Source organism: Phaenicophaeus curvirostris, chromosome 7 (genome assembly GCF_032191515.1).
Source record: "Phaenicophaeus curvirostris isolate KB17595 chromosome 7, BPBGC_Pcur_1.0, whole genome shotgun sequence".
Classification (NCBI taxonomy): Eukaryota; Metazoa; Chordata; class Aves; order Cuculiformes; family Cuculidae; genus Phaenicophaeus; species Phaenicophaeus curvirostris.
In genome coordinates this window covers 24,904,596-24,929,356 of record NC_091398.1, presented here as the reverse complement: position 1 = coordinate 24,929,356, position 24,761 = coordinate 24,904,596, and the positions used below count along the sequence as shown (strand labels likewise).

The window sequence follows — 24,761 nt, the reverse complement described above, 5'->3', positions numbered from 1 at the left end:
CATGGGTGCAAGGGGGTTGGGGGGAAGATGTGGCCTCTCTCTGCAGCATATCACATCCCAAAACCTTGCCAAGCAGCAGCCAAGACCTGTCGAAGCATCACATCATTTGCAGCTGGAGCTTCCCACTCCCACTTGCCGAGCTGAATTTGTCCCTCGTGCTTCCTCCTGGGAACAACTAAAACACAGAGCAAGCTTCCTGGCAGGCAGGTTGAGTCCTAGCTGTGGTGTGTGGGTTTCGGTTCTACCACGTCTCCTAGCTGTGACCCCGATGCCAGGGCACCTGGGCTGCCCTGCACTCAGCTGTCATGCAGTAGGAGCTCCAGGCTTCATCAATCCCAGTCCTGGGTCCCCATGTGGGCCTTTACATTAGGAAAGCTCTCGTACCCCCGCTGCAGTGGGTGTATATGTGAGTCACAGCATTTCCCAGTGGTGATGGAAGGCTCCCAGACTGCGGCACATCCCAGTGGGGCAAAAGGCCTGGAGTCCCAGGGCAGTCATCCTATGGCAAGCAGCCCCTGGAGCAGAGGTCACGTCCCCAGTGATCCTGGAGAAGGGAAGGAGCTTTTCCTGCAGCCGTGCTTATGAGAGTGCTGGATGCATTCCTTCCTTTTGAGCAAGAGGTGGACTTCATCCAGAGGCTGGAAGTTTTACAGCATGAGGGTGGCCAAGCCGTGGGGTCGCTGCTGGCCAACTGCCTGCTCGGAAGCACTAGCGGCGCCGAGGCTGGAGCATGTACCATCGCGGAGCCACTTGCCGCCTGTACTCACACGATAAATAACTCGTGCGGATCCTTTAAGTAAGAGCCGAGAGTGGTAAATGATCTTCCCCTATTTAGCGTCACAAATCCACATTCTTTATGGGATAGCAAATTAAGAAACTATAGGGAAAAAAAAATCCTTAGCGTAAGCATCTTCCATGTAATAAAGCCCGGTTGGACTGTAAATCTCTCCAGGCGGCAGGGACAGCCCTGAGCTGCAGCAAGGCTCCCCTGCAGCCCTGCTGACAAATGTGCCCCCTGCGTCGCTGCTGGAGGGCTGTGCTGGAGCCCCAGTGAAGTCTTTTCCGACCCGCCCGAGCCATTCCATGGTCTGCAGCTCCCTGATCCTACTCTGCCCGGGGATGTGGGACAGAGCTGCCCCTGCCCAGTGCCCAGTGCCCGCTGGCTTGCTGCCTGGCACCTCGGGGAAGGCGACAGATACGGAGCCTTGCTGGTTGGGCAAGCACAGCTGCGGTGCCGAGGGTGTGAAGCGTGCAGCGCCGGCATGGGAAATCAATAGCTCTCTTTACGTGCCATTAAGCAGGAGGTTGGGAAGCGTCCCCATGGGGCTGGGATTCAGCTGCGGCAGGTGGCTCATGCTCTGCTGTCACCCCCATCCCTGGCACCCCGGTACAGCCACAGCCTGAGGCCAGTGTTGGCCACATCAGGGGATGCTATGGGAAGAGAGAGACCTCCCAGCCATGCTTTGGGGACAGGGAGACTGGCAGCTGGGATGCGCAGGGGTCTAGGGGTTGCAGGACGAGGTGCGTGGAGGTGATACCCGTGGCTGGCAGCAACATCCTGCCTGCTTGCCGGCAGTGGCAGGAGACTCCACTCGTTGTCGGGCAGGAGCCCAGTGCCTTTCTCAAAACCATGTCTCCTGTCAAAAGCCTTTTGTTTCTTCTGTGTGGCTGCTGAAGCCAGTCCTGTTAGGGCTGGAGGTTGCTGGGGAGCGGGGTGGTTGCTGAGAGCTGACAGAGCCTCTTGGAGCTGGCACTGGCACAGGCATTCCAGGCAAGGTCTCCCACCTGCCCGGGATGTGGGCAGAGAGGGGGGTCCTCCCCAACACCCTATGCAGACCCCAGAGAGAAAGCCTTTGTGCTGAAAGCATCCTCAACTGCACCCCCGTGAGCACCCTGAGACATCCGATCTGGGGGAGTGGGGAAGTGGGCAGGGGGCAGCAGGCTGTAGTCCCTGCCTCCTCCCAGCAAGGTTCTGCTGCCATTCCCTCTGCAACCCACGCCACTCTCGACGCAGGGACTCTCTCTGACCTTTCTGCCAGAACTATACTTAATAAATGTCACATTTTCAGCCTGTTTTTATGCTAGGTAAAAGAACTGGACTTGTTGCTCCTCACCTGCCCTGCCCATCCTGATGCCTGCTAAGCCCCTGGCATTTGCCCACCCCACTGCCCGTGTGCAGGGCTGAGAGTGTCCTGAGGTGCAGGGCACTCGCTGGGGGCCCCTCAGCTGCTCACTGTGCTCCAGGAATCGCAGGATCTGCCCTGGCTGGGGCACAGATGGGCTCTGGGGCCAGGTAGTGCCACAGGGATCCCAATGCAGCATCATTTCTGCTGGAGGGTGACATGGCTGCAGCTGTGGTGATTGTCCTGCCATGCCCAGCCTGAGCTAGAGCTGGCATTGTCAATGCCCAGCACAGCCTGGAACGTGCCTTGCTGATCTCATGCCTGGGAGCTGCTCAGCTGAGCCCAGCCATGTCCATATGGGTCACTACGCTCCACTCACTGGATCTACACCCTGTGGTCCCAGCCCATACCCTTAGCCACCCCACTAGGGACTTGCAGCCCATGTAGAGCCCCTCATCTTTGCAGCCTCGCTGCCATGCTTATTCATCCCCTCGTCTGTGTCCCAGCTGGTGCAGATATGCCATGGGTTGGTTGCGCTCCTGTCCGGAGCAGTGGCAGCAGCATCTCTGGCGTTGTTACACATGAGCTGCCCAGGCACGGCTTGAGGTGCTACTTGTGCCAGAAAACGGGGGACTTTAATGCAATTCGTTGCCATTTAATTTTACACAATTCCTGCTGCTTAATCCACTGAGAAATGCTAATTTATACAATTCACGTCTAAAAATAAATGTCAGTCCAGCAGCTCCAGGCAGCGGGTAGCTGCTCCCACCAGCCCCCGCCAGAGCCTTGCGTTAGGACCCCAGCCCAGAGCACACTCCATCCCCCTCCTAGTTGCTCCCATGCCCAGGCTGTGACAACACGTGGGTATGGTGGTGGGATATGGTGGTGATGAGGCTTTGGGATACTGAGATGGGACAGCGAGGAGCTGGCTGAACCCAGGGGAGCCACTGCAAAACCCCTTGTCATAGTGGGTCTCAGGGCATTGTGGCAAGGGGACACTGGGTGTCATAGCAATCCAGTTGTCTTTCAGGTGGCTGGGGAGACGTGAGGTGCCTGGGGCTCCCAAGGTGTCTTTGAGACCACATGGCTTCCCCCAGAAATGAAAGGCTCAGCTCTATGTGTGAGTGCACCCTGGGCTATGGCTGGGGGTGCGTGGGGTGAGATGGGGGTCCTGATGTGAAGGGGTAGAGTGGGGGGCTACCTGGCCTCCATGGGAGGAGTCTGACCATGGGTCAGGGCAGCTTCTGCCTGGCTGGCGTGTATTAATTTGTCACAAAGTGCTGTAAATGAATGTGGGAGGTGGAGGGAAGTGCACACCGGGCCTGCCTGGGGAGTGGGGATGCGTCATTAGGTCCCTAAGGAGGCTGCTTTGCAGGGGACAGGGACGGGGTTGGATCCTGTGGTAAAGTGGACACGTGGCTGGGAAGAGCTCAACTCCCTGGACTTCTAGCTCTTGACTCCAGCAGCTCCAAGCCCTGCTGCCCTCTTCCCCAACCCCACTGGCCCTTGCATCTTGCCCCCATCCCCTCTCTTTTCCCATCCCTCTGCTGGGCAGACCCCCATGCCACCTTCCATCCGCATGGGGTGGCACCAGCACCAGAAGTGACACAGAAGGGTGGGCGGTGAGGGCCATGGCCGTGGGTGCCAGCTCCCGGAGGGAGGGAGCTGAGGTGGGGGAGCAGAGGGACGCGGAGGCGACACAGCGGGGGAGCGGAGATGCTGGAGCAGCCGGCGGCTTTCCCACCGTCTCCCTGATTGAGATCAGATCACCGTGAGCATAAAAAAGCTCTCTTCATAATTATATTTAATGAATTGACTTTAAAAGCTCTTACGCTCTTATCTGGGTAATTTAATATCACACACTTAATAAGCCTGTCTCCGATACGGGGGGAGCCAGCGGCCAGGACGCCCGCGCCTGGTGTGGCTCTCAAGGGATGCGGGACGTGCCATGAGTCTGGTCCCACGTGCCAGGCTGAGCGGATTGGGGGTGCTGCTCTCCCTGGGACCTGAGTATCCATGGGGGTCTGTGGAGCAGTGTCTGCCGAGTGGGATGGGCACATGGTGTGGTAGCGGGAGGGGTGGGACCGGGTCACCCATAGGGACCTCGCCCCAGGAACAGGCACTTTCTGGTGCATGGGGCCACAGAGCTGTGGGGACATGGGGTGGTGTGGACATGGGACTGTGGGGCTGATGGGGTGCAGATTGACTGACTGGGGATTTGGGGCAGTTGATGGAGTGGAGTGTGGCTGGCTGGGTATGCGGACTCTGGGCAAAGGGCAGGCGCCCTGTGCCGCCGGTGTGGTTGGATGCTCCATGGCACTGTGGCTGGCAGAGCACTGCTGTGACCCCATCCTTGGTGCTACTGTCTCCTCTGGAAGGACTCTCGTGGCTGGGCTGCACTGGGAGGTAGCCACGAGGTAGAGTGCACCGTGGTTCCCAGTGCCACGATGCCGTTGGTTCCCTGTGTCCCCCTGGTGCTGTCCACCTGCCCACCTGGGGTAGGCAGGCAGGTTAGTAAAGGGGTAAATGGAGGCTTGTCACCACAGTCTCTGCAGCTCTGCCACCGCTGCTCCCTTGCTGCTGGCTGTGATGCCAGCTGCCTCCCTGCAGGCAGACATTGCTGTGGCCCCAGCAGGGGTCCCTGGCCCCTCTGTGACCCATTGGTGTGTGCAGGTGGGTGCCTGCGGCGAGCTGGAGGGGCAGGCTCTGCCATATGGAGCCAGGGCCCCCAGAGACCGTGAGAGCGTGGGCAGGGGCTGGGACCTGCGCCCTGTGGCTGTGTGAACAGCCCCCACATCCCCCGCACCAGGTGCTTGCTGTGAAGCAGGGTAGAAAGCCGCTGGCTGGGCTCGTGTCCCACACACATCAGAGCTGGAGCTGCTGGGGAGCCAGACGGTTCCACCAGCATGGAATCGTGTCCTTGGTCACCCTGTGTCCTCAGGTCCCTGATTCCCAAGTGATGGGACGTGAAGCAGCACCTCCCAGCACCCCTGCCTGCACCACCCCAGGGTCCGCAGCAGGGATGGGGAGGGTGACAAGGGCAGGGTGCACAGTGCTGGCCCGCAGCTGGCTGTCCCCAGGGTCCGGGGTGCCTGGCAGTGCCGGCTGCCACGCTGGTGCTCAGTGCCAAGGCTGGGCAGGCTGGCAGGGAAGCTCGTGCCAAGGCATCGGGGGGGAAGATGAGGACACAGCTGCCACCTGGCCCTGTGGGGGGGGGGGTGCAGCCCCAGGCAAAGCGGGGACCCCGGGCTCCCCGCTGGCGTGGGGCAGCCGTGACGGGTCTCCCTCCGCGGGGGAGCGGCTGGAGCAGGAGGTTTACGGAGCTGCACTAAGTGACGCAAATGGTTTGAAGCCCATAAAGAGAGACGGTTTTATGTAAGACGACTATATAAAGCTCTGCTGTTCTGCCATTGATGAGATATAGGCCTTTATTTATAGAAGGCAATGTTTGCGGTGCTGGCTCTGAAAGCCAGCCAGGGACCCGCAGATAGGGTGTCGAGTCATTTCACATGCAGCTGCCGTCGACACTGTTCACACATTAAAGAAAAAAATTAACAAGTTTGCAGCCAGTCAGGTGGAAAAAACAATAATTGTCAAAACCCGTATTTCCCCCTTTTTCCAATAACAAATAGTTGGAATGCTGCTGAGGAGGCTTGAGCTTGCTCTGGAAAGGACAGGCTGAGTTTCCAGCCAGGCTGGGGGATGGAGCAGGGGGGGAGGCAAGCAGAGTGGGAGGAGAGCCCAGGCAGGGGGTGCAGGGGCTGTTGCTAGCACCCAGGAGGCTGACAGGGGATGGGAAAGCGTTTATATGTTCATGACCAGAATAAGAGGCCCTGTGGGCAGGGGTGATGGCACCGGCAGAGCAATACGGCCCTGTGCATACTGGGGGCTGGGGACAGGGGACAAACACCAGGAGCATATGGCACTGCACAGGGGGTTTCTGACCAAACTCCACTGGCCCGGCCTGGCCCTGCCTGGCCCAGCCTGGCCTCTCCCCACCTGTGCATACAAGGATGCTCTGACGGTATTTCTTTGCCAGATGTGTCTGGGTTTTTACTGGAGAGCAAGCAGCGAGTCCCTGTGGTCAGAGCGCCCTGCCAAATTTTGTTTCATGCACGAAAGGAGGAAAAACTTCTCATGATTAATTGTGCAATAGGGGAGAACGTGCATCTCTAACCTGCTCCTTGCCGGTTGCGAGCCTTTCCTCCCAGACACTGCCCTGACATGCAGCGTCCCCAGGGCACGCTCCTTGCAACTGGCTGCATGGCAAGGGTGCAAGGACAGGAAGGTGCTGACATCTCTGCCACATCCTAACTCTGCAAGGGCCGTGAAGGGCAGGAAAGCCAGCCAGAGCTTCACAGCAGGGGAGCAGAGTCAGGCTCATGCTTGAGCTGCTTCGCTGCAGCTCCCCATGCCTTTCTGCGGGTGGCTGTCCCCTGCTTACTCTGCAAAACCTTCTCTCTACTCTGAGCCATGCCCTGGTGTGCTGCGCCAGCAGCGGTTACAGGCGGGGAACTGCTGGTACCGTACACCTGCAGCTGCATCGCTGTGCTGGCAACAAGCCAGAGGTGAGCCCAGCCCCATCGCTGGTCCCCAGCACATGGCACCACGCTGCTGGTCTTGCGTGGGGTGCTTGGAACCACTGGGTCTCAGGAAACACCACTGCCTGCATGGCTGGTCCTCGCACAGATGGGGAGGGCCCCTCGGCAGAGGCACCCCCACCCCGCTGTGCCCCTCTCCGGGCAAAGACGCAAGGCGGAGTACACTTTGCAGTTGAACAGTGGTTAAGCGCCGACTGAGTTCAGCCAGATTCAACAGGTTTTCTTCCAGCAGAACAAAAGGTTCCCTCCTGATTACAGTGCTGGGAAGACGAGCACGGGAGGAGGAGTGAAAGCAGGAAGGCCAGAGGCTGGGAGGACCTCCGGGTGCCATGTCCCAGTGGTACAGGGGCTGGGGAACCCTCTTTGTGTCAGGGAGCTCAGCTGGGCTGGAAAGTTGCGCTGGCCCCCACCTGCCATGGTGGGACAGGCAGGAAAGAGAGGCTGGATGGATTCACTGGCCCGCTGCTGGCTGCCATCCCCTGGGATGTGCAGGGCGGCAGCGGAGAGGAGGCACACACTTTGTCAGAGCAGAGTCCCTGATTAATCACTAACTGCCGGCCCTCCAGCCAGCAGCTCATTAGCAGTTTAATTCCCGTTGCCCGGCGTGCTGGAGGGCCACACGGCTCTGATTGAGCCAGCCGCACTCATCTGGGCAGCAGCAATCAGGCCACGGCCCCCCCGCCTTGGTCACAGCCACAATTAGTGGCTATATGTGCTGTGCCCTTGCGGTGGGCCAGGCAGCGGGTGATGCAGGGGCTGTGGGTGCTGCAGAACCTGTGGGTGCTGTGAGTGCTGTAGGCGCTGCAGGGACTGCGGGTGCTGCAAGTGCTGTGGGTGCTGCAGGTGATGCAGGCACTGTGGGTAACTGTGGTCAGGCACGGGTGAGGCGCATCGGTGACAGGGTCATCCCTGGGGGCAGGAGATGTGCCTGTGCCTCCTTTTGTATCCAGCTGTGCCCTGGCTGTGCCCGGAGTGTTGCAGTCCCCATGGTGTCACTGGGTCCGGAGAGATTGAAAACGGTGTCAAAGGCTGTGGGGAGGGGCTGCACTCAGCTGCACGGGGATATCTCACTAGTTTGTCATCGCTCAGGTGCTGGCACCCTGCACGTCCCCATACTGTCCTGTCCCTCCACCACTTGCACCTGCAACCACAGGGAGGCAAAACGAGGGCTGCGAGTGGCACTCGTGCCAGCGTGTGTCCTGGTGTCACTGCCACCACCCTAGGCTCTTTCCTGCCTCAGCAATCTTCCTCTTGGGCCAGGGCTCAGTCTGATGGACTCCTCCAGGGATGGGATGGGTGTGCTCACCTGGGCCATGAGGGCAGGGCAGGGGCAAGAGGGAGCTGGAACCAGCCATGGATGCTTCCCATGGACCTTGCACCCCATCCTGGGTGGGAGCTGCTACAACTTCCAGCTGTGGGGCAGTGTTTGCGGCTCAGCTGCCCCTCTTTGCCCTCCAAACCCTGCTGTGCCCTTCACTCCTTAGCTGCCATCCCTGCAATTTCTTCACAGCCGGAGGAGGGAGGGAGGGACCGCGTGGCAGAGTGAAGTGTCTCCATCTGTCTTCAACGCTCCAGCAGCTGGAGCAGGGTAGGGTGGGGGCCTGGGGATGTCACTGCTGTGGGGGTTGGTTGGACAAAGAGGGATGGGGTGCACGTGAGGGCAAGCCAGGGACCATGCTGAGGCTGTGACGCCTGCAGAGGAGGGAGGGAGGACTGGTATGGTGCCTGCTGCTGCTGTACTCAGGGAGAGCATGGGACCGAGGGCACTATGCAAATCCAGCCAAGATTGATGCAAGTACTAATTATGTCCTGGCAGCTCAGCTTCTGCCCGGCCAGGCAGAGCACTCTGTGCCGTAGTTGCTAGCACGGGAGAGATGGGTTTGCATGGGCAGTGTGTCCCCTACACTTGTTCCTCTGTCCCCAGCCTGCTCCCACCACCCTGCTGTGTACCTTGCTGTGCCAGGCCAGGCCACAGGCAGTGCCCAGCCTAAAAGCAAATCTGTCATTGAGCGGGGAGGTGAACAGTCCACGGCAGGAGCAGCATGAGTGCTGTCAAGCAGCCTGGGGTGCCTGGCTCTGAGGTCCTGCTAATCACAGTGTGTCTGCAATTACATGTGCTAATTACAGGCAGAGGATCACAGTGCTTCCTGCCCTGCCTGCACAACACTGGTCACACAGGGGCGCGTTGCTCCTGTGCAAGGGCAGGAGTGGATAGCCAGGGCTGCTGAGCAGGTTCTCCCTGCCAGGCATTGCATATCACAGCAGACCCTATGCCCAGCTCCATCCCATCCCCATCTCAGTCCTCATCCCATCTCAATCCTCATCCCATTCCATCTCAATCTCCACCCCATCCCATGCTGGACATGGGTCCAGTGTGTGCCATGTCATCCTCGGAGCCCCTGCGTGTGCAGCTGTGACAACTGCTCCATCCCCAAGCACCTGGCAGATCGCATCTGGTGGAGTTGATTTTCAGAGGGAGTTTTTTCAGCTCTGACCTCCCCTGTGCTGCTGCTGCTCTGACATCCTGTTTCCTTATCGTGTGACATAACCTTAATTAACTCCCTGGGCTGATAACACTCTGGGCTTCTCCTCCAGGAGCTGTATCTCAGCATCATGTCCTGCTTCATCTGCTCAGGGGCCACCACAAAGACTGCACAGGCAGCCTGGAGCAAGGAAGAGAGTGGGCTATGAGGTGCAGGCAGGGCAGTGATGGCTGGAGGCACTGGGGTGACATGGAGGGGATGAGGCAATCCCCGAGAAGGTGGGTTGGTGCTGCATTGGGGGTTACAGGTGTGATGCTGACTGGATGGAGATGTCTGTCCTGGTGCAGAGGTGGGAGTGAGGGCAGGAGGGAGAGCTGTGCTGATGCTCGGGGCGGGCTGGCACTGGCAGGTAGAGGTGGTGCACAGGGATGTGGAGAGGTCCTGGGTCCCCTCTGTGCTGTGCAGGCAGGGCACAGGGACTGCTCAGCTGGCTGGGGGCCAGGAGCCAGGGCAGGGGGCTCAGGCAACCAAGCTGTCAGGGCCCTGCTCCTTTAGGGAAGCTGCAAGCCCACCCGGCCACCCCGCTTCTGCCAGCCCAAGTGGATTGAAATGCCAGCGCCAATGACTGTTGTAGGTACTTTATCTCATGCACTCAGCAAATATTGGCAGAGGGGAGATGAATCAATAGCAAGGTTTGCAGATGGGAATCTCAGCGTGTGATCCCGCCGGCTCTGTGCCATGCAGCAGCCCAGCTGCCTCCACCGCAGCCACTGCTCGCCAGGGCTGAGCTTGACACAGGCAGAACCTGGGGCCAGCGGGGCTAATCCCAGTGCATTCTCCCCATGAGCTGGTTCCCAGCAAGACATTGATCTGAGCTTCACTGTGTTGGGACTCCCATCCCATCCTCTGGCACAGGCAGCCTGGGCCATGGAGCAGCATCTGTGCTCAGGGCTCCTGCCACTCAAATGCCACCAGACCTGCTGGCAGCTCTGCCCCAGCAGCCCCCTGGATGATGCCTCAAGCCTTTTGCAAAAAGTACAAAATACTCACAGCTGGTTTCCTCCCAGTCTGCAGCCACACAACCCTCCTTCCCACAGGTCCTAGTCCCCAAAACCCTGGTCCTTCCCATCTCAGGTGTTCAGCTCCTGTCTCTAGGCCCTCAGGCCGGGCAGCAAGTATGACAGAAGGCTGGTTGTTCTGGGGCATCCATGGGCAGGGTGCAGCTTGTCCCCTTTGGTAATGCTGCCTGCAGACATAGTGGGAATGGCATTTTTCTGAAGCTGGGCGTGCAGTGGAGAGCATGGGCATCGGGGAAACTGTGTACGGTTACTGCTGCCCACAGCACGTGATGTGTGGTGTCCTGCAGGCAGCACAGGTCCTGGGAACGTGGCACTGGCTCTGAGCAGGGGGAAGGGCAGAGGAGATGGGAGCTGTCAGTGCTGCTCCTCAGTGTACGGGAAGCAAAGGGGGTATGAGGAGGGGGGAGGAGTCCCCCAGCTGTGGGGCAAGTTCCATCCCATTCTTGCCAGGACATATTCCTGCTCCCACAGCAAGCCCTGGCATCTAGGAGGAGCCTAGGGGCATCTAAGGTGCTCCTGCAGTTGCTGAGGACCAGCACAAGGGCGATGTGGCCCAAGCATCCAAGATGGTCAGACACCCCAGGACTGTAGCTCTCCTACCCTATTGCCGTCAGCATGGCAAGAAGAAGAGAGGGATACAGAGATACGGACTGTGGGTTTGTCCCTGCTCAATGATACCTGCTTCTCCTCCCCTGCCTGGCAGCCCCAAAGAGGGAGCTCCCACCAGCACTGGGGTTTGGTGCCTCTGTTGATCAGGCCCTCTGCCAGGGAGCGCACGGGCTAGGGAAAGCCAACCCCTATCATGTTTGTTCCATTGATTTAGCGCCGCGGAGAGGGTTTAATCAGCCTTTAGCCTGCACGCTCCAGCATTAAGAACAAATCCATTAGCCACGAGATAACCAGAAAGGGTTGCGCGGAGGCTGGATGAGGTCCCAGCGCCTTCAAGATGCAAATTGGCAATCAAAGATCAAAGCCGCACAGCTCCCTAATCTCTACTAAAAGGGCTCAGCTATTAACGAGCCCTTTCGTGCTGGGCTGTGATCACCCCACTTCACTTGGGCTCCCAATGAGCTGGCAGGTTACACCATCACCCCAACCAGCCCTCTGGCCCCCGTGGCCCCCGAGCTGGCCCTGAGGAGGAGGGTGCAGCCAAGGCTCAGACTGTTTGTTTGTGTGGTTTTTTCCTTCGGTTCTGACATGCCAGAGTCAAATTTGTGTTGGCAGAGACAGCAACCCCCCCAGCATTGTCAGGGGCTGAGTGGCTGGAGGGGAGAAGAAGGGGAAGAGACAAGAGCTGAGATGGAACACGGCAGTGGGATAGCTGTGCAGAGCTTATGCAGTGATTTTGGGGACAGGGGCAGGATGCTGGCAGGTGGCTTCCCCTCCCGCTGCTCAAGGATTTAGCTGGTTCAGGACCTGCCTTGCTGCACCAGGTGGCTCAGGGCAATCCCTGCCGACTCCAGGGAAATCAGTGCTGGGGAGTGTGGCGGTGGAAGGGGCAGGCAGCAGGGCATATGTGAGGGACCAAGGCAGAGCAGAGACCCTTCGGGTCAAATTCCCCTTTTTGGACTATTTGTGCCCACCCCGTTGCCACTGTGGGGCATGAGGTGCACAGCGTCTCAACCATCATAGCTGCCCTGCAGACTCCTGCCCGGTGCTAGGGTCAGGCTGCATGTTGAGGAGCTTCCCCCAGCTCCTGCCTGTGGTGGCTCCATGCACGATGGCCCCAGCAGCCCCATGAGTCCAGGCTGCCCTGCACTGCACAGGAGAACCAGGGAGCCACTGAGCTGTGACAGGAGCCACACTGCCAGTATCATCAGCAAATCTCTGACAGCACAGATGTGAGCTCTGCTCAGCCTGGTCCAGCTCGGAGACCAACATCACCAGCATCCTGCTGCAATAGTGAGAGGCACCCTGGGACAGGCAGGCAGGGGACTCATAAGCCGTGCCAGCAGGGAGCAGAGGGTTGTGCTCGGCTCTCCTCCCTCTAGGGATCTGCTCTGTCGGTGGCCATTGGACAAGGTGCCATTTGTGGCTCTCACAGCAGCCCCAGGCAGGTGGCACAACCTTGTAAGTGCAGCAGGCAGTGAGGCACTGGCAGCATCTCAGCCAAGATGACAATAAATCTTATCAGTGTAAACCCATCCGTAGGCAGCAGGATAACCCCCGTGACAACCCAGCTAGTGCAGAGGCTTCATCTGCACCGTGTCAGTGCTGTGGATTTACAGATAAGTGCTACGGCTGAAGGGACTGTGTCTGTGCCAGCACCTGCAGGCTCCTGGGAGGTGGACCCCCTCCTGCCCTCCCCTGCCCTGTGGCTACGGGAGTTGTCAGGGACAGACCAGGGGTGACCCAGAGACAGTGGCCATGGTTTGCAGATGAGCAGACAGTGTGGAGCTGGTCTGGTACCTGGCAGGGAAGCACCTGGATAGGTGAGGATGGAGAAAGGAGTATATGCAGGACAAGGTAGCATTGCCCCACCTGCTGTCCTGGCCCTGCTGTGTCCTACCTGCACTGCCCCACAGACCCCTGCATCCTCCATCCGCCCACAGGCGTTGTGCGGGCTGGAGCACCAGCGCACCTGGGCATGCAAATGTGTGTGCATGTGTGACACTGTTAGTGTGTCCCTGAGGCTGTGCGACAGTGCTGGGCATGAGCAGCACCATGTATGAAACACCACGCTCTGTGGGTGCAGCTTGTGTGCACACCCCTCTGTGTGTGTGCGTGTGTGTGTGCGCCTGTGCCCATGCAGCCACCTTGCTCTGGCTGGGCAGCAGGACGGATGCATGTGCCAAGTGTGGGGTCTGTGTGTGTGTGTTCGTGCAGCCACCCCGGCTGGGCAGCAGGAGGGATGCTTGTGCCAAGCGTGAGGTGCTGGTGTGCATGTGTGTGTCCATGCAGCCACCCTGTCTGGGCAGCAGGAGGGATGCTTGTGGCAAGCGTGGGATGCCGGTGTGTGGGGGTGTGTGTGTTTCCAGGCAGCTGGGCAGCAGGAGGGATGCTTGTGCCAAGCGTGGGATGCCGGTGTGCATGTGTGTGTCCATGCAGCCGCCCTGGCTGGGCAGCAGGAGGGATGCTTGTGGCAAGCGTGGGGTGCCAGTGTGTGTGTGTCTGGGCAGAAGGAGGGATGCTTGTGCCAAGCGTGGGGTGCCAGCGTGTGCCCGCTAGCACAGGGCCCGGCGGAGGCTGCGGAGCGAGGCGGCTGGCAGCAGCCGCTGCCCCAGGCCAGCGCTCCCCGGCTCAGCTCTTACATCTCCCGGCAGCGCGGCCCGGCAGCCGTGGGAGCAGTAATGAGATGGAGCAGCAGAAGGACGGCGAGATAAGGCTGCCTGCGCTGCCCCAGCAGATTAAACGCTGGGATTAAGCAGGCGGTGCCAGCTCTGCTGCCTTTTTATCTCGCTGCTTCTCCCCTCTTATTCTCCCGCAGTCGATAGTGAACGGTCTCCGAGCTGTCAGCAAAGGAAATTGCTTGTTAACCCTTTGGGGCCGGGCGCGCAGCGCTCCCTGCACGGCTGCTTTCGGCGAGGAGCGGTGCCAGCCCGGGGCGGCGAGGATCCCGGGGGGCTCCCGGGGGGCTCCCGGCCGTCTGTCCCCCAAAATGCAGCACCGAGCAGAGGCATTGGTGTGACTGCAGGGCAGGGGCGTCCCGCAGCACTGGTGTCCCTGCGGGGTGACAGCAGCCAGAGAGCGGAGGCTGCCTGAGCCCCACAAAGGAGACCCAGGAACCCCGCGTACCCCATTCTTGGGGTATCCTTGATGTTCCCTGCTTCCTCCAGCCTGCAGGATGGATGGGCTCAGCGCTACATCTCTGCGTGAAACCACAGGGCTGGGACCATTCTCTGGTCTGGGGCAAGTGGCATGGTCCAGCTGCACAGCACCACGCGTGGTGTTGGGTCTTCTCTGACTGCCAAGAGGCGCCGGCCACCCAAAACCATCATTATTGCTCTCTGTGTATGTGTATGTTTTGTTGGGTTTGCAGCCGCGAGGCTGAGCTGCAGCCCGTCCCTGTGCTTATCCATAGCACGCTGTGCTGTGTGCCCGAGGGTGCCGTGCCTGGCATGGGGGAGGGGGGGTTCTGGGGATGGAAAGCCAGCTGGAGAGCGCTGGAGGGTACACAGAATGATAGCAAGATTGCTGCTCGGTGCAGTCCAAATCCAGGACAGGGAGCATGTTAGCAGCTTGGCAAGCTCTCTCTGACATGTTTAGGGGTGCAGCTTTGGTGCACCTTTCCCATGGGGATCCTGGAAGCCTCCTGGCTCTGCCCTATGGCTTTCCCTATCTCCCTCCCGGGGGGAAGCAGGAGGCAGAAGCGTGGGGCAGCTGCCTCCTGCAGACCCAGAACCTGACCTATGTGCTTAGAGAGAGAACAGGGTAAGTAAGCAGCATGCTCGACATCTCAAAGAGATTTGCTGGCTAGCAGCAGGCTGAAGTGGGCTTCCCCAGCTCCTGCCCCTCCGCCTCTCTGCACTCCTGCCCTGCAGTGCAGCACGACTGCCCCCTCTGCCAGCAGCCCTGGCATTCATCTTCTGCAGTTTCCTTGCAGCTGGCTCTTTCACCTGCGCAGGTGACCCTTTTGGTGGATGCTTTTAAGTGCTCGGTGCAAGCAAACCATGTGAAAGAACGAGCCGCATGGATATCTGCATGGAGCAGGTTAGCCCCAGCCAGGGCAGTGGTCTGGATCTGGGTGAGATGCTGCCCGCGGCTGCTGTGATATGGAGAGGGCGAAGTCACACATCTGCATGGGCCAGGGACCTCTCCGGAGCAGTGTGCAAGCCCTGGGCAGATGAGGAAGCTGCTGGGGAGCTGGAGCAGATGCTGTGCCAGGCAGCCAGTTCACAGGCGAGCAGAGTCTGAACTGGGAGAGGAAACCAGGAGCAATTGGCACGTGCAGGCTGGCAGGCTGGAGGCTGCGAGGGGATGGGATTGCTGTTTATAAATACATCAAGGGAGTAAACCCAAGGGAGGGAAGAGAGCTATTTAAGCTAAGGGACAACGCTGGCACCAGAACAAATGGTACAAACTGGCCATGAATAAATTTAGATTGAAAATGAGGAGACCAGTGAGATTCTGGGATTAATTCCCCCCAGGAGCAGCAGGAGGGGAAAGCACAACTTTGCAATAGCATTTCCTCTGCAGCTGAAGGCAGCTGTGTGCTGCCGCGCCTGCGCAGCAGGGCTGAGAGGTAAGGAATTGGGGTCCCCAGCCCCTCACCTCCATGTCACAGCAATGGCATGGCCTTGTCTGGCTCCTGGTTTTGTTGGTGCAGGACTCCTGGGGTGGTGGCTTGCAGGGAGAGCTCCTTCCCTGGCACACGAGTTTGAGTGTGCTGTCACAGAAGCTGCTCCTAAAAGCAGGATGGTGCCAATGTCCTCCTGCGGTACTGATGTCACTGGCAGCTCTGGGGCAGATGTGCTGGGAAGGAGTTCTTGCCTGTGAGTGCAATGTATCCCTACGCCATGTATTGCGTCCCCACAGTCCTGACCTGCCAGTATCGGGGAGCCCTGGTCCATATCCTGCCCACTTCTGCGGTCACTGGACTGCACACTGGCCCCAGTGTGGCAGCGCGGTGCTGAACTGCTTGCAGTGGCTGATGCCAGGGCCTGGGTCCCTCCCACTGCTCTGCCTGGCTGGCAGCACAGCCCACGGCACAGCTGAGCATTTGGTATTCCAGCAGCGAGCCTGTTTGGCACGAGAGGGGCTCTGCCAGCCCCACACGCCCACATCTCCACTGCTGGCTCGGGCCCGACCGAGGGGGCTGAGTTGGCCCGGGCTAAGCCCATGGCACACAGAGGCACATCTGCAGTGGCAGGAGGGTGCATGGCCCCACCGCTGCCCTGCTGCTCTCCCTCATCCTGGGGAAGTGGGTCAGGGTGCCACAGACAATGCTTCAGAGCTTGGCGTTTTGCAGGATAGGGGAAGCAAGGAACTGAGTCCAGCACTGGTATGCCCTGCTCAGGCCTGAAGGTGCCCTGTTCTGCTGGGTCCGAGGCTGCAGAGCCCATGGAAGTGGGAGTCCTGGTGCCCCTGAGCACGGCTTCATCCTGCAGGAGCCGTCCCTGCTGCTCTGCGTGGGCAGGGGGCTGTGCCAAGGGGCTGCCGGTATGGGGGACGGTTGTGTCACCACTGAAGCTGCAGTCGAGCCAAACTGGCACCATTCCCCAACACCTCCTGGGAGCAGGGAAGGGAAATGGTGCGACCGTGCGTGAGAGGGTACATTTACAGAGGCGAAAACATCCCACTGGCTCAGAAAATTGCTGCGGAATCGGGCTTGAAATGAGTTGGAATTGCTGAATCCAAGCGGATCTCATATCCCGGACAGTTGCAATGCTGGCGTCAGCGCTACGGCTTCCCTCCTGGGGCACCCAGGCAGGGCCTTGGCCACAGTGCGTGGAGGGAGGAGGCTGCTGGGTCTGTGGCACAGGAGCTGCTGCAGTGAGGCTGGGGGCATGGTGAGGGGCTCCAGCAGAGCTGGGCTCCAGAACCAGGATGGCCACAGTGGAGGAGGCAGGCACTGGGCTTGGGGGGGGGGATGGGACAGTGTGCGTGGGCATGATGTTGCCCAGGCTCTGCCAGTGTTGTCCCAGTTTGGCCCCAGCTCCTGTGACATGTCTCCTGGCCAGGGGCATCCCTGTGTCTCCAGCTGCCTGCACTCACTCAGGAAGCAGCATTTCCAATTTTGGAGGCTGTTTTCCTTTATATCACAGCCCTGTCCAAGCTGATTTGCTCTCTGGTGGGGTACCCAGAGGACATCCCCAAGGTTACCCTTGTACTAACATCCTCACCAAGCCCAGGGCAGGCAGCACTCTGATGTCTTCCCATCCTCAGCCTCAGCCTCAGTCTCATCCCCGTCATGCCCCGGTGAAGACTCCTCTCAGGGCTGTTCCCATGCCAGCATGCCCTCTCCTTCGTGGTGTGCCCATGCCCAAGGGCCTGCCTGCTGGCTGAGTGTCCCAGCAGGTACGTGGGAGCAAGGCTGGGTGTCCCAGTGGGGACATGGGAGCAGGACTGGATGCCCCAAGCATGCAGGAGCAGAACCCATTGGTGCTACATGTGCCGCAGCTCGTTTCCCTTGAATGCAAACATTTGGCTGGAAGCTTAGCGCTGCCTCTTGTCTCCTCGGAGCAATCAGGATTTGTTGCTGCTTGCAATGTTTAACGTCGTCTTCCAAAGGCTAAATACCATGGGGAGCCATGTAAGCTGACGAAATACCTGCGTGAGCTGGGATCAGCCACAGGCTGGCACAATGGGCTGGCAGCAGCGGGGACAGGAGACCGGGAATGCATGGGTGGGCTAGTGTGAGCCGGGGTAAGGGTGCTGAAGGCCACCACTCTGCTCCCATGGGATGCCCTACAGCAGAGGGGCAGTACAGCAAGGCTTAAGGGGAGCGAGGGGATCTGGAGGGCCCTGGAGGTGTTTAGAGTGGGGAGAAGGATGCCAGGGCACCCAGCGATCTCCAGCTGGGATCCGCCTGATAAGGTACAAGCAGCAATTTCTGTCAAGGTCAGTGTGTCTCCACAGCAGAGAACAGGGAAATGAGGAATCATTTTGAGAAATTACCTTCCTAATGGGGTCTCCCCTGTACGTGAGCATGGCATGGGGATGCCAGCTTGTGATAGCGGAGCAGGGAGAACAGCATGTAGTGTGGGAATTCTGTCACCCTGTCCTCAAGGCTGTAGCACCATGGAGCAGGGTGACCCGAGGCCCATGCCCCAGTGCCATCAGTATCTGGGCACGTGTGGTCCAGCCCTGCAATGTGCTTTTCAGGGTCCGCTTCAAGGAGGCAATTACATTGCCAGTGCAGGCAGCCTCTTCTCTGCCCTTCTTCTTCTTCTTCTTTTTCTTCTTCTTCTTGTTCCTCCTCCTCCTCCCCCCATGCTCCCTGTTGTCTAATTGGGTTTGTCATGCTGGAAAGGCAAAACCCTTCAGGACTGTGCTGTGCTCTCGCCAGCGCGATTTCACAGCTGGCCTCAGCACCCTGACAGCCGACAAGTGAGTAACTCAGCTGGGCGCCGCGGGCTCCCCTGCCCTCCCCACAAACCCTCGCGGATGCGCCCGCTGCCTGGGAGCTGCGGGGGACAGGTCACAAGGCCGCTGCTGGACTTCCCTCTCCAGCCCAGCCCAATCTTTGTCCCTGTCCCCGAGCCGCCTGTCCCCGCGTGCCTTGTCCTCTACATCCCATCCTCATCCCTCGCAGCGCTCCAGGGTGATCGCGAGGCCGCCTGGAGATGTCTGAACCGACACACGAGATGGAAGCGTTCAGAGAAATGACATTTCCTCCAGCCTGGGAAGATCATCCTCCCTTTAAAGAAAAATTAATATAAAGGCTGCCAAGGGGCCGATGGTATCTGGCTGGCAGGCTCGGGCTCTCGGAGCCGCGATCAGTCTCAGCGAGGAGCCGAGCGGGGCACGGGCTGGGGCGGCGTGGGGACCCTCGGGCCGGAGGGGACAGCTCGGCTGGGTGCCCCGCGGGGCCGAGGCCGCCCTGCGGCTGCGGGGGGAAAGGAGCGGAGCCGGGGAGCCGAGCGGGAGCCCCGCAGCCCGATGGCGGCGCCCTGCTGCCCCCTGCGGGCCGCGCCGCCCGGGCCCGAGGCCGCGGGGATGGGCGGGGGGAGCCGGGGGAGCTGGTGAAGGGGCTGGAGAACAAGCCTTACGAGGAGCCGGGGTTGTTTAGCCTGGAGAAAAGGAGGCTGAGGGGAGACCTTATTGCTCTCTACAACTACCTGCAAAGAAGTTGTGGAGAGGGGGGAGCTGGCTTCTTCTCCCAAGCGACAGGGGACAGGACAAGAGGGAATGGCCTCAAGCTGCACCAGGGGAGGGTCATGGAAAAAAAAATCACAGAAAAGGTCATCGAGCACTGGAACAGGCTGCCCAGGGAGGTGATGGAGTCACCATCCCTGGAGGTATTTGAAAGACGTGTAGACGAGATGCTCAGGGACATAATTTAATGGCAGATCGGAATGGTTGGACTCAATGATCGTGTGAGTTTTCCAACTTGGTGATTCTATGATTCTACGACCCACAGGCACCTAATAGCTGCCTCCACTCACCTCCCTCTTCCATCCCATTCCCCGAGGCCGAATCATATTCTGAATTTGCCTGGTGTCCTCCTGCACTGGTCACCAAGCCACCAGCTCAGATCCCAAGCAGGTCCCCAGGATGGCTACAGGCTCACACCTTGCTCGCCAGTCTCTGCTGAGGCAGGTGAGGGTTCCCGTCTTACCAGTCCCGCTTCGATCACTGCTGCCTTCCTGCTGCTCAGGTGCCGTCAAGCATTGGGGATGCTGCTCTTCGTGGGGGCACAGCAGCCATGGTTCATGCCCTGGCAGGGCTGCTGCAGGAGGAAGGCGCCTGGGAGCAGAGATGAGAGGCTGACGGGGAGTGCGACGCTGAGCTTTGAAGGCACCCTGACAGGCTGTCGGGGCTCTGCCAGCCGTGCTGACAGCCTGGTGCAGAGACACCCCCCTGCTGCCACCACGCTCTGATCACTGCCTCACCGTCACTTCAAAGTGCCCGCCGGGCTCAGGTGGGCTCCCACGCAGCCTCCCGCCCCATGGCTCTGCTCCTTCTGCCCCACGGCCCCACTTCTGCCCCACAGCACCCAGATCCACTGGGGTTCCCAGATCCAGGGCAGGGGATGCCAGGATACAGCATCAGGAACTGAGGCGCACATGTTGTCCCGAGCAGTGGTGGCAGGAGGTGGTGGTTCTCCAGGCCTGGCACTGTTCTGTCTCTGTGCGGCAGGGCCCCCAGCCCCAGAGCAGCCAAGACTGGGGACCCTGAGGCTCCATGCAGGGGTCCAAGGAAGCCTGCAGTGCCAGGGCTGGAAACAACAGGGATGAGCCAGGGCACAGCATCCATAGGCACAGGGCTCACACAGCATGACTGGGACAGGGCATCACTGTCCAGACACCACTGCCCACCATGCTGAGGCACTGGGTGCTTCCAGTTCACCTTGCCTGGGGTAAAGCAACATATCTCCCATCCCAGCCCGGCTCAGGGAGGAATTTTCCATTCCTGAATGGAGGTTAGGGGAAGGCGTGTATTTGCAGCAGCCCCCTTCTCTCCCTCCCCTCGCCCGTCACTGGAGCAGCTTGAGAAGGCGCCTGCCACGATCGTCTCCAGGAAGGTGCACAGCAAAAGACTCCCAGGAGGGAGAGCTCCCTGGGGGGGACCAGGGATCCTGGACAAGCTCACGGGAAGCCTGCACCCCGCTTCCCAGAGGGGCCACCCTGCTTGTGGCCATGCCACTGCCCCTTGCCTGCTGCCAGGATGAAGAAGACCTGGCAGCAGCTCAGGATGGTGGCTCTGCCCAGCTCGCCTTCGGCATCCTGCGAGCCATCAGGATTCCTGGGCTTCACTATATGTGCACCCGGCCACAGTCCCGTCTGCGCCGCCTGCTCTGGAGCCTGGCCTTCCTGGCTTCCGCTGGACTGCTGGCCACCGGTGCCACCGATTGCCTGCGCCACCTGCTCTCGCACCCCGTGCACACCCGCGCGCGCCTCGCCTGGGCGCCCCAGCTCCGCTTCCCAGCCGTCACCCTCTGCAACCCCAACCGGGCACGTTTCCTGCACCTCACCAAGCCCGACCTCTACTCTGTGGGGCAGTGGCTGGGGCTGGCCTGGGAGAATCGCTCGCTGGTGCCCGAGATGTTGGCTGTGCTGGGGGAGGACCGGCGTGCATGGCTGACGCGTCTCTCCAACTACTCACGCTTTTTGCCACCCCGCCGCTCTGAGCGCACCATGCAGAGCTTCTTCCACCGCCTAGGCCACCAGATCGAGGACATGCTGGTGGAGTGCCGCTTTCAGGGAGAGCGCTGTGGCCCCCAGCACTTCATCCCTGTGAGTCCCTGCTTGGTGGGAGCAGGATGACTGGGCTGCCCCACGGGTGCTGGGGAGTGATGCTTCGCCCCCTCACAACAAGGGTGGAGGAGTGGCAGCACTGGGGGTGGGGAGGCTTAGATGAGCCCTTCCAAGGGCCATGTAAGACTGTTGCCCCCTTCCAGCACCTCCATGGGATTGCAAAGGAGTCCCTGGACCTCATCCTGCTTGCAGAATGCCCTGCCAGTTCCTCGTCTGCTTTCTCACCCCTCTTTCTCCATCCCCAGGTCTACACACGCTACGGTAAGTGCTATACCTTCAACGGGGACCGGACCAACCCACGAGTGACCCGCCAAGGTGGCATGGGCAACGGGCTGGAGATTATGCTGGACATCCAGCAGGAGGAGTACCTGCCCATCTGGAGAGAGACCAGTGAGTGGGGCTATGAGTCAGGCAGGGCATGGGTGAGGGGTGCGGGGAGGGAGAGCTGCTGGGCAAGCAGGGCACCCTGGGCTGGGCTATGGAGCAAGCAGGGCCCCACAGGGCGTGTCCTGGGTGAGTACAGGGACAAGCCTGAAGGGGTAGGTGTGCCCACATCCGTGGGCAGGTGTGCACCCCTCTGTCCTCCCGCAGATGAGACATCGTTTGAAGCTGGCATTCGGGTCCAGATCCACAGCCAGGATGAGCCGCCCTACATCCATCAGCTGGGCTTTGGTGTCTCGCCTGGCTTCCAGACATTTGTGTCCTGCCAGGAGCAGCGGGTAAGGCAGGATGTCCCACAGCCCCCAGGGAGGTGGCTGCAGGCACCCAGCCCAGTGCAGCCCTGAAGTGATTCCCCTTTCACCCTGGCAGCTCACCTACCTGCCACAGCCATGGGGAAACTGCCGGGCTAGCATGCAGCGGGAGCAGATGCTGCCTGGCTACGACACCTACAGCATCGCCGCCTGCCGCCTGCAGTGTGAGAAGGAGGCTGTGGTGCAGAGCTGCCACTGCCGCATGGTCCACATGCCAGGTGAGGGGTGTGTGTGATGGTGTGGGGGCACCCCACTACCCTGACAGTCCTCCTGGGGCTGCCCTGGCCCCCTACATCTTGCACCCAAAGATCACCCCTGCCCTATCCCTCTGCACTCAATGACCACCTCTGCTCCGTACTCTGTACCCAAGTGTCCCTCCCACCCCATACATCTGCACTCGAGTCCTCCTTGCCCCAGCCCTCCACACCCAGGGACCACCCCACCCTCTCTGCACACTGGGTCAGCCCCTATCCTACCCTCTTCACACCCCAGGTCAGCCCCTTCCCTGTCTGCCTTGTGCCCCAGTGCTGCCTTAGCCAACCTCCACCCAAAAGCCACCCATCCCCATCCTCTCCACATCCAGGGGCCACTGCCTTTAGGGGAGCAAGTTGAGGGTGAGGGGCAGAAGCGGGCCAGACTAACATCCCGCTGACCAGCAGTTTGTCTGCAGGCAATGAGTCGATCTGCTCTCCCAATGTGTACATCGAGTGTGCTGACCACACGCTGGGTAGGTGCAGCGGTGGGTGGGAGGCTGGGGGCTGGTCAGGCACCCCTAGGGAGAGGGCTGGGGACTGTGGCCACGCTGATGGGTGCGTGTCCACAGATGCGGCAGTGGAGGACAGTCAGGAGCGCTGCAGCTGCCCTACACCATGCAATATGACGCGCTACGGCAAGGAGATCTCCATGGTGCGCATCCCTAACAAGGGCTCAGCACGCTACCTCGCCCGCAAGTACAACAAGAATGAGACCTACATCCGGTGAGCTGTCAGTGCTGGGTCGTGCCAGGGAGGTGAGCAGGGGGCTGGGGACACTGGGGACCTGGAGAACCCCCTACCTACTCCTGGCAGTGTGCAGGAGCAGGTCCTGACACATGTGGTCCCTGCAGCATCCTCTGCCCAGGCATGGCTTTCACTAGAGCATCTCCCTGGCCTATCCATGTCCTCCCAGCCCTTCTACCAACATCTCCCCACCACATGGCCCCTCTCAGCCTGGGACATACCTGTTCCATGTCCCTACTGCACCAGCCTGAATAACTCATCAGGACCCTGGGAGCACCTGGGAGCTGGGGAGCTGGGAGACATGGGAGGCTTAGGGGGCAGTAGAGGTGGGAGGGTCAAGCTCTCCTTGCCAAGCACTATAATTTCCCCACAGGGAGAACTTCCTGGTGCTGGACATCTTCTTTGAGGCTCTCAACTATGAAGCTATTGAGCAGAAGAAGGCCTATGACCTTGCTGGACTTCTCGGTGACTGCCCCCATATTCCCACTGGACCCCAATGCACAGAGCTCTGGGTCCCAGGCTGGGAGGGTATAGGGCCGCTTTGGGAGGAACTGCATGGGCCAGGAGCCAGCCACAGCCCGGCCGAAGGGTGACATGCTGCTGGCTGTAACCTGTCCTGCACACCCGCTGCCCCCTCCCTCCTGCCGCCTCAGCCTCCACATCCATGCTGTTCCTCTCCATCACGCAGCCCTGTCAGTGCCTGCATCCCTGCTGTCCCACCCTGGGCTCCCTGCAGGCTGCCTAGAGTCTCCCCCTCCTCCTCCCCAGGGGACATCGGGGGACAGATGGGCCTGTTCATCGGCGCCAGCATCCTCACCATCCTGGAGATCCTGGACTATGTCTATGAGGTGTGCGGAGGCGCTGGGGCTGGGGCTCGGCACTGGGAGCAGCCAAGGTGCAGAGTGGGGGCTGTGGAGGGGGGTGCTGTGCACAGCCCCCTCAGAGGGCTACTGCAGCCCCCAAATCGGGGAATTCTCAGCAGGAAGCAGTGGGAGGAGGACGGGTCCCCCAGCATCCCTCAGTAGCCTGAGGATGGGGAGGGTGGTGGGCAGAGATGCTGTCCTCCCACCAGCCCCCAGCCCAAGGCAGGCAGGGCCGTGGGCAGCAGGTGTGTGCAGACTGGGGTGCCCACAGGTGAGATGCTCCCTGCATGCGGGTCTTGTCTGCACACAGGTGATCCGGGACAGGGTGAGCCGGGTCCTGCGCCGCTCCAAGCCGCCGCTGAAGAAGCCCTCGGGCAGCATTGCCACACTAGGACTGGAGGAGCTCAAGGACCAGGTATCCCCGTGGGGGTGGGCTGCCCGGGGCGCTGTGAGGACAGGGCAACATCAGCTCCAGCGGGAAGGGACATTGTTCCCAAGAGTCACAGTGCGGCTTTGGGTTTGGTGACCTCAGGCTGCAATGCTGGGGCACCCCTGGATTGACAGGGTGCTTTGCGGAGGGGACGGGGGGCAGTGTGCACGTGGTCTGTGCCCACTCCACCGACTGCCATCTCCACAGAGTCCCTGTGAGACGCTGGGCCGGCACGTGGAGGGCGCCTACAACGCGGGCATCCTGCCCAACCATCACCACCGCCACCACTACCCTCACCAGGGTGTCTTCGAGGACTTCGCCTGCTAGGCCAGCTCGGGATCTGGCCAGCCCTCCCCACCATCCACAAGGAGAGGGACCATGGCACTGGGTGTGGTGGGCGCAGGTGTGTGCCCCTCCCACCCCATCGCTGGGACCAGCCATGCCATTCGCCCCCGGCGATGCTGCCAGAGCTGCCCTGGCGTTGGCACTGGATTGGTCCCTCAGCCCTTTCACCCATCCCCTCCGCCTGCCCCCAGCACGCGGGCTTGGCCCCATCTGAAGCACAAGGTGTGG

General features: G+C 60.4%; 2 protein-coding genes across 3 annotated transcripts in view; both read left to right on the top strand.

The window, feature by feature from the left end:
- ASIC4 (acid sensing ion channel subunit family member 4) overlaps positions 1 to 24,551 on the top strand; it is a 65,176-nt gene extending 40,625 nt beyond the window's left edge. For both annotated transcript variants that reach the window (XM_069861281.1, XM_069861282.1), the window contains exons 2-10: positions 21,391 to 21,535; positions 21,737 to 21,864; positions 21,956 to 22,115; positions 22,568 to 22,624; positions 22,721 to 22,874; positions 23,269 to 23,360; positions 23,664 to 23,743; positions 24,069 to 24,173; positions 24,396 to 24,551. In XM_069861281.1, the coding sequence (XP_069717382.1) occupies positions 21,391 to 21,535; positions 21,737 to 21,864; positions 21,956 to 22,115; positions 22,568 to 22,624; positions 22,721 to 22,874; positions 23,269 to 23,360; positions 23,664 to 23,743; positions 24,069 to 24,173; positions 24,396 to 24,515 (1,041 nt within the window). In that variant the 3' untranslated portion in view covers positions 24,516 to 24,551. The remainder of the gene's footprint in view (positions 1 to 21,390; positions 21,536 to 21,736; positions 21,865 to 21,955; positions 22,116 to 22,567; positions 22,625 to 22,720; positions 22,875 to 23,268; positions 23,361 to 23,663; positions 23,744 to 24,068; positions 24,174 to 24,395) is intronic.
- LOC138722413 (acid-sensing ion channel 1C-like) lies at positions 20,131 to 21,154 on the top strand. Its single transcript, XM_069860484.1, has one exon. It carries the CDS (start codon positions 20,528 to 20,530, stop codon positions 21,152 to 21,154), a length of 627 nt encoding a protein of 208 aa, XP_069716585.1. The 5' UTR covers positions 20,131 to 20,527.
- Positions 24,552 to 24,761: the final 210 nt, after the last annotated feature.

Excerpts from the sequence above, each read along its gene's own strand:
- LOC138722413 (XM_069860484.1), top strand. The coding sequence starts at position 20,528 with ATGCCACTGCCCCTTGCCTGCTGCCAGGATGAAGAAGACCTGGCAGCA.